Here is an 8,395-nt window from a genome sequence, read left to right on the forward strand (position 1 = left end):
TCTACAATTGTGATAATCTTAATATAGTCCCATTTCAAATCATAATATAAAACCATGATTCAATGATAATAGTCAATAGCAAGCCTTTTGATTTTCATCAAATAATACATATTAATGTGAACACTTGATATATATATATATTTCTTAGAAGATATTAAAGTTTTGTAAGAGTTTCATTTCCTCATCAACTTTGTGTTGTGTTGTCAATGTATCATCACAGGGAGGAAAATAAGGAGGTAAGGAGGTAAGGTTTCTTAATTTATTGGATCCATAAATGTATGACACTACTAAATAAAATATGTATTTTTTCCTAAGAAATATAAAATATGGTTAGATCAAGCATATGCCTCGGGCTATAATGGTGTGGTCCAAGAATCAATCCAAAATTCAATGTGGGAAACCTCTAAATTATTGTTTAAGAACATGGAAGTGCCTAGTGGTGGTGATGAACCATGTGTCAATCTCTCTGAGAATATATGTTGTGTGTATCAAAATATAATAATATGAAAATGGGGTCATATATATATATATATATATATATAATATAATATAATATAATATAATATAATATAATATAATATGTTAACTATGAACTACTTATCATTCATTAAATACATTCTTTTTTACCATGGTCTTTATTAAAGGTTATTCCGACTACTTTAATATTTATAAATCGGTATTATGATCCAATAACTCGTATTTTTTTTTATCTTGTTGAAGATTCTTTTTTAATCCTCCTCAACCTTTTGTACTAATTTTTAATACACTTGGTGGAAGATAGGCGTCCCCTATAGATTTTGCAGGTGCCACTATGATTTTAACCTCTTCCCATCCTATTGCCTTTTGGGTAAAAGATATAATCATAATCATAATCTAGTTGAGTGGAATAATCTTTTAATCTTTTTGAGTTTTATAGTTAGAAATATTATGATTTATTTGGAACATATTTATATCTAATCAAATCATGAAGTTATAATCTTTATACTAATTTTCCACCATCCTACTTCACCATGCTAGAGGAATTTTGGTAAAAGACAAAGGAACTTAAATTACTCTACTTGATCATGAACAAAGAATCTTACACATATTTGCCACGTAGGACAACATAATAAGATAGAGCACATATGTTACATAAATCAACCCGACAAGGAGAACGCAAAACTAAAGGGACAAGCTCGTAATAGACTAGTCATTTAGGTCATCTTAGTAAATTATGATACCTAAGCTCGAAGGTGATCAATGAAGTTCCTACTAAGTGGATTTGTTAATATAAATTGACCATTATACGGAGATTCACCCTCCCGAAATAATTTTTGTTTTCCCTTCTCCCTAGATCACTTTCTTGACTTAGGTGTAGGAATCCTTTTACATGTATCCTTCCTAAGAGTGGCAAACTCTAAAGGTCTCATATCATCAAGTGTCCTCCACCAAGAACAAAAATTATTTTTTAATAGCTTAGGAAATTTAAGAGTTGTCACAAATAATTGGAAGGGTGAAAGAAAATAACACTGCTAATAATGGATAGTTCTGTTTGGTTTTTGGAGGAATTTCAAAGTTGGAATGGTATCATACACCATTTATGTTGGAAGAATATAAAGCCTTTTCAAAATGCAATTATTCAATTTCCTCAATCTTCAATATTCTATTCGGAAAGGTGGGTCAATTTAGATCAAAGTGAAAATTTATTCTTTTTTATTGTTCTTTCTTTTGTGGTGAATGTAAGTATCTAGCCACCAACATAATGCATAAATGTACACATAACATCAAATTTTGACTATCATGTTTTGAAATTATATTCTTTTGCAAGTAAAAGATAAGTTTGATTTTTATGATTCACATCATCAGTCAATTTAATTTCTGAAATCACAAAATCATTCAATTTTCATATTAAATTGGTCTCGAATAAAAAGATTATAAGATTCTACTAAGAAAGAGGTTTTTGTAATCACATGGAACAAATTGATTGATAGTGTATAATTTTATTAACCAAATTGACTTTCACTCAAGTCATTATTATCTCACTTTCTTACTTTTTGTGTACTATACATATTTATCTAGAAGTAAGTTAAAAAAAGTTATTCTGCATTTTTACTATCCATAATATGAAAATATAAGGATTTAAATTTATTTACTAATTCAAACAATTATATTATATTTAGCATAATTATGGAAAATTACAAAAAAAATATGGTCGATTACAATTATAGTTGTGATATTGTTGAGAAGATTTTCGAAATCACAATATTACAATTGCAAAGTACAATTTAAAACCATGATCCATATTAATCAGCAACAATAATAAAGGTTCTTACAGTTGATGCAGTACAATTACAGCATAAAAGTCCACAAACAAAAGCTAATTTGGTCTCAAATACAACAAAAAAAAACTTAGAATTATAAACATCATTCTTGAAAGTCACTACATGCTTACTTATTATATAGTATTCAAACCAAAAATACAATAAAATACCCATCAAACTCTCGACTTTTTGGTCATCCTGAGGATCTAGTTGATACTCATTTTCAGATTGGCTGAGAGACTTTATGCATCCAAATAGTAGAAAATGGTTTATCCTTTGTCCAAATCCTTAGCTTAAGAAGCACAAAAACAAGCATACCAACCAAAAATCCAAGAGCAGCACTTGATCCAACCATTGAAACAGTAGTGCAAATAAGCATCACAAATGAATCTTCTTTTGTATTCATGTCCCTAGAACACATAGCTAATTCAATTCCAGCAAACAATAGCAACACACCTAATATTGCAACAGGAAATTGGTTCAAAATATGTGCCAAAGAAGTTCCTAAAACCAATCCTAATATCAATTTTGATGCACCAAGAACTGCAACACAGCCACCACTTCTGCCACCAAATTTATACTGCCCTGCAAGCCCTCCTGCACCATGGCAACATGGCATTGCACCAAACCAACTTCCTAGTAAATTCATTAGCCCAACTGTTACCGAAAGCGAAGTTACCGAAAACTTTTTTCGCGGGAAAAGATCTGAAGATAACTTGCATACAGCTACTACTGAGTTCAGAATTGTTAATGGAAGTTGAGGAATTGTACCTTTGATAAAACCTTCTTTCCATGCATGTTTAGAGAATTTCACTAGTTCTATAGGTGAAGGTCCAAACTTTATTTCACTAAACACTTTAGGCCTTTTTATGAAGGCCAAAACAACACCTAAAACAAAGACTAATAAAGCAGAAGGTAGTGAAAAAATGATTTTTCTCATTCTACTACTACTCTTTCTTGAACCTTCATTATTTACATGACTACCCAAATCATAGTTACTAGTAGTGTCACTATTTTCTGAATCATCACACCCTTGATTCTTCTCACCAGAACCATTAACAATAACAATAAAACAAATGCAAACAATGGCCAAAACCAACCCATCTAACCCAAACCAATGTCTATTATCACCTATAGTTTTAGACTTTGGTAGATTTTGCATTTTTCTTACATATTTCACTGCAGTTAAAGCAAATGATAAACCCTGTGCAAGTTGAATTCCCCTCACAACTGATAAAGGTATGAGCTTATAGACAAGCTGCATCAACCCTGTCACACCAAGAACAAACATAATGCCACCGGTTATGATTCCGGCCGCCATGATCTCGGCCACGCCAAAGTGTGTATCCGATAAGGCCTCGGCTGCAATGGACTTCATGGGCTGGACAGGCATGGGGACACCATAAAGTGCACCTGTGATGATGTTGTATATACCTGTGAAGCAAAATCATCATCTTACACTATATTTTTTTTTATATTACACCACTTTTTATGTAGTTATTTTTATCGTAGTTGCGAAAAATTGTGAGAAAATATGAAAAATACGACTCTATATCACAAAAATACTATATGTTATAAATGTGAAAGTTGTTGCAAAAGTTGCTATTATAGCAAAGTTGTTACTATCTATGAAGCATGAATACAGATACATGCGTCAAATATGATACGTATCTAATATACATTTTTTATATAAATTATGATAAAATTATAAGTATAATTCAAAATATTTAAAGTAGAAAATATAATGGAAATTGTAAATCATTGTCACCCAAAATTCCAAGTACCAAAACTAGAAAATATAGTAGAATAATTCATAAAATTGATAAAATGTATCATCTTTTATCTTATTTTTTTGGTTGAAAACATATCAGATACGTATCTTTATCTCTATTTTAATTTTTGGATACTCTAGGGATATGTATCTTTCACGAATCCGAGCATATCCATGTCGGTTACGTATCCGACACCGACACGTGAGTGTGTTCAGCGTATCAGTGCTTTAGAGGTTACTATAATATAAAATTATGTGAGAGTATACTTACTGACCTGTGAAGATCAAAGTGGTGCCAAGGTTAAGGTCCTTGGCAAGGGTTAAGGCTAACATTATAGGAATATAAGTGCCAAGGTCACCCATGGCACCATTAAGTTCAGCCCATTTTGAACTAAAAACCAAGTTGGTTTTCACTTTCTGAACCACCCTTTTGGCTGAGAGAGGTGTAAGTAGAGGGATAGGAGTAGAACTAGTTTGGGTAGATTCAGGTTCTGATGTTGTAACCAAAGGAGGGTTTGGGTATGATCCCATGAAAGGTGTGGTTTTTTGTTGGTATGGAACACTCAAATATTGAAAACTGAAGGTAGTTTAGTTTAGTGTGAATGAGAAACTGAAATTGTTTGTTATCATATTTATAGTGATTTTGGTGTGTAAAGTCAACATTAGCTTTTTCAAGGGAAGAAAATCATACCACTCATCATCAAGTTCTTAGATTATCAATTACACTTTTAGCCTAATAAAATAAAACCTTTAATCTAATAACATCTAGTGATTAATTTTTGGGTGTGTTGTATTAAACGTAGTGTTATTCTCTATTCGGATCAAGTGGTCTGATCTGGATCGAATATTTAATTAGTCTGAGTTGGTTATCCAACCAACCATGAACAAAAAATAGTATGACTCAATATAATTTGATTATTTTCATATAAAATTGGTGTCTTGGTCGGTCGATCAAACTGACCGAATCGGGAAGGAAAAAAATCTTCTTTTGTTATTTGCTTAATTAATTATTTGTGTGATACTAATGTTTTTTTTTTAATTTGAAATGTAAACTTGATATTGAGATCTCCTTCCAAAGTTCATAAATTTATTAATTATCACTAATGAAGAAACGATAAATAAAAGAAAAAAATAATACATACCATGTTTACAAAATAAAGTGATTCATAAGAAAAACTATCAACTTGAATACCTTGTGATAATCATCATTGACTCTAAGATATAATTAATAAATAAATGATAAATGTTATATTAAGTGTGAATAAATCTTTATAATAATTATATGTATATATTACATTCTACAAATAAATAGATTGCATGGATGCACTCCCTTAGCTTAGTACACTAGAACTTGAAACCTCATTGTGTCCACCAAATATAATTACTTTTTAAGTCTTAAATATGTGTTTAATGTTTCCACTTTTAAATTTAATATATCTTATAAAAGTAAAAGTGATGTAGATAGATGAAGATTCATTCTTTATCATAACCTAAATTCTTACCATATTGAGTTTCTTTTTTTACTCATATTTGTAGAGCAATATATGGTACACAACAAAATCATTAATTTCTTCAAACATAAGTTCATTTAGGTTGCCAATATTGGCTACTACAAAACTTGAAGCCTTAAATTCCACCAAATATTATTATCATTAACTCTTAAATATTAATATGTTTTTCCAATTTTAATATTTATATCTCATAAAGGTAAAAGTGATTTCCATAAATTAAAATAGAACAATAAAGTGAGAAATTAATATATATACATATAGGGGAGGCTCAAATGAGAATAGTTCTCATATAAGAATTAGGAACAATAAATATGTGCCTATAACTAATCATGGATGATTATGATTAAAAGTTAGTTATTGGTCACATGATACTCATATACATGTATCTTTTAACCTCGATCATCTAAGTAACATCCAATGATTCATATTAACTATTCAAAAAATTTCATAATAGTACATTATTCTCACGTGAATCACTTCCTATAGATATATACCTCAAATGACAAAGATCTCATAAGTTAAATACTTTAAAATCTATATATTGATAATGTAAAATATTTTACATTTTCAGCATATCATCCACCATTGATTTGTATTACATTTGTTTGAAAGTCAATAATAGTTAACATATGAATGATAGATGATTTGCTGACAATATAAAACTTACAATGTATATATATTAAATCCTAAATTAAATAGTTATAGATAAAAGAGGAAACCATAAATGAACTATTCCAAAAGAATCTAGGTACTTTTGGCAAATAGGTGACAATTGTAGAGAAAATGAGTACATCTTCTACCTTGATTTGTGATTTGTTGAAAAAATATTGAAGTTAAAAGTTTATTTATTAAATATTTTTTTGACCAATCACAGGTCATGGTATATAGAGTGACACAATATTGTGGGACTGTAGTCCAATAAAGAAAAAAGGACAACCCTAAAGTAAAGCTAGCATTGAATCTCAACATTGTGAAGGTAAAACCCAACAATTTCATAGAAAGAAAACACAATGATGAATGCAATATTTCCTTAGTGTATAAAGGCAAAATTTCTCATAAAACATATACCAGTTCTCTTGAAAATGGATAGAAAGTTTCTTCACTCTTCAGTAATTAACACTAAAAGATATAATTTGCTTCCTGCAGTGATTCAACTCATTGCTAGGAACCACAATTTTATAATTGAACATAAATTACCTATTGTTGTACCAATACTTTTTTTGTATCCTATTTTTATGATAAAAATGATTGATGTAAATAAAAAACATTTTGTGTTTGGTCACAAGTTTGATAAGTAACTAAAAACATTTTGCACAATTATATTGACACTATTACAATTGTTGAACACACTTGACGGATGATGCATCCGTATGTGTAATAGGCTGACAAGTGGTTCATTCGTTGTGAAATAGCCTGACGGATGCATCAACTATCAGATGTGTGCAACAATTTACCAGCATTGATAGAATTTTCAGGACTACAATTTCCATTCAAACTGCCATTGTATTATTTAGCTGATTCTATATCAATATTGAATATTTGTACATATAAACAGCCAAAAATTCATAGTCCTATACCATGAAGATCAGTACAAGTTATACACTAAACTGAACAGATTTCTAGATTACAAAAAGGTTCTGGTTGACAGTGCTATGATGTTGCACTTTGGAGCAGCAAAACCTCCTCAACCTCACTGAGCATGTCTCTAATAATTGATATTCGCCTATGGAATATCTGTATATAGTGAAATAAAAAGGGCATAATAACACTGACTAAGTAAACCAGTCTCCATGTCTGGCAAAAATAATGCTAAACCTACTTACTAGCCACTTCCGGCTCCGTATCTCCTCCGACTGAGTCCTTGGAGACCTTCATTGCTTCAGCAGTCATGAGAGCGACTGCGGCCCTGTGAATCGCTACATCTGCTCTACTCTGCATTACATGAGCCCTGTGTCTCTTAAACTTGGCAATGTAAACTGCATGCTGAGCAGCACTGGCGGCATCGTGCAACTTAAACTCGTCTAGTGCTGGACCTTCTAACTGTTCACTCCCATACCTCTGAGGGCCATCCGGTAGGTGCTGCAATTTAGTCCCATTTCGCTTCCCTGATGCTGACATTCTCTGACTATAAGATGCCTTGAACTGTGAATCATTACTATACATAAATGACCCAAACTTGCTGGAATTGCCCCTCTGAAATTTTGGGACAGGACTTCTATAGTACTCATCATTGTCTATAGAATGATATCTCATGCTACCGGGACCCTGTAGTGAGAAAACCCTCGGCGGGGTCTGAGATAACGGGGAATCGTCCATAGAAACATAGCTATGGCCTGAGTATATAAAGTTTTCATCGCCAAAGGCAAAGCCTGAAAGTCTTCTTTCTGTGTTTACAATAATCAGATATAAGGAGAAAGTTTATAATTTTCTAAACTGTAATAACTACTGTGATTGTTCGTAAACCAAATACTCACCAAAAGTGTGGAAGCCATCATGATACAGAATATTATTTGTATGCTCGGAGAGCGAAACTCTCTTTTGTGGTCGATGTTTTAATCCCTTGTTCACTAGTTCCAAACCCCTTGGTTTCAAACAGAAAGCAAACATGGGCGGCTTCTGCAATGTTGCAACCTTATCTAGACCTCCATTACAATAAGGGGAGTTATTCTTACTCAGGGCTACTTCCCACTCTTTCACTTGTTGTTTATATCTTTTCCATAGAGGTGGCTGAACAGCACATAAGGATAAGAATAAAGTGTTAATATTTCAAACAATAATAAGCAAACTCGTCATGTACAATAGAAAACAGGGGG

General features: G+C 31.6%; 2 protein-coding genes across 2 annotated transcripts in view; both read right to left on the reverse strand.

Moving 5' to 3' along the window:
• Window positions 2,328-4,720, reverse strand: LOC109350715 (molybdate transporter 1-like). Its single transcript, XM_019591977.1, has 2 exons — window positions 4,347-4,720; window positions 2,328-3,734 (listed from the first exon to the last, which is right to left on the reverse strand). Exons 1-2 carry the CDS (start codon window positions 4,600-4,602, stop codon window positions 2,524-2,526), a joined length of 1,467 nt encoding a protein of 488 aa, XP_019447522.1. The 5' UTR covers window positions 4,603-4,720; the 3' UTR covers window positions 2,328-2,523.
• LOC109350716 overlaps window positions 7,092-8,395 on the reverse strand; it is a 6,161-nt gene continuing 4,857 nt past the window's right edge. Inside the window, exons 3-4 of the mRNA XM_019591978.1 lie at window positions 8,057-8,309; window positions 7,092-7,966 (exon numbers count right to left, since the gene is read on the reverse strand). Of these exons, the coding sequence (XP_019447523.1) occupies window positions 7,398-7,966; window positions 8,057-8,309 (822 nt within the window). The 3' untranslated portion in view covers window positions 7,092-7,397. The remainder of the gene's footprint in view (window positions 7,967-8,056; window positions 8,310-8,395) is intronic.

The sequence above is a fragment of the Lupinus angustifolius genome, chromosome LG06, assembly GCF_001865875.1.
Source record: "Lupinus angustifolius cultivar Tanjil chromosome LG06, LupAngTanjil_v1.0, whole genome shotgun sequence".
Taxonomy (NCBI): domain Eukaryota; kingdom Viridiplantae; phylum Streptophyta; class Magnoliopsida; order Fabales; family Fabaceae; genus Lupinus; species Lupinus angustifolius.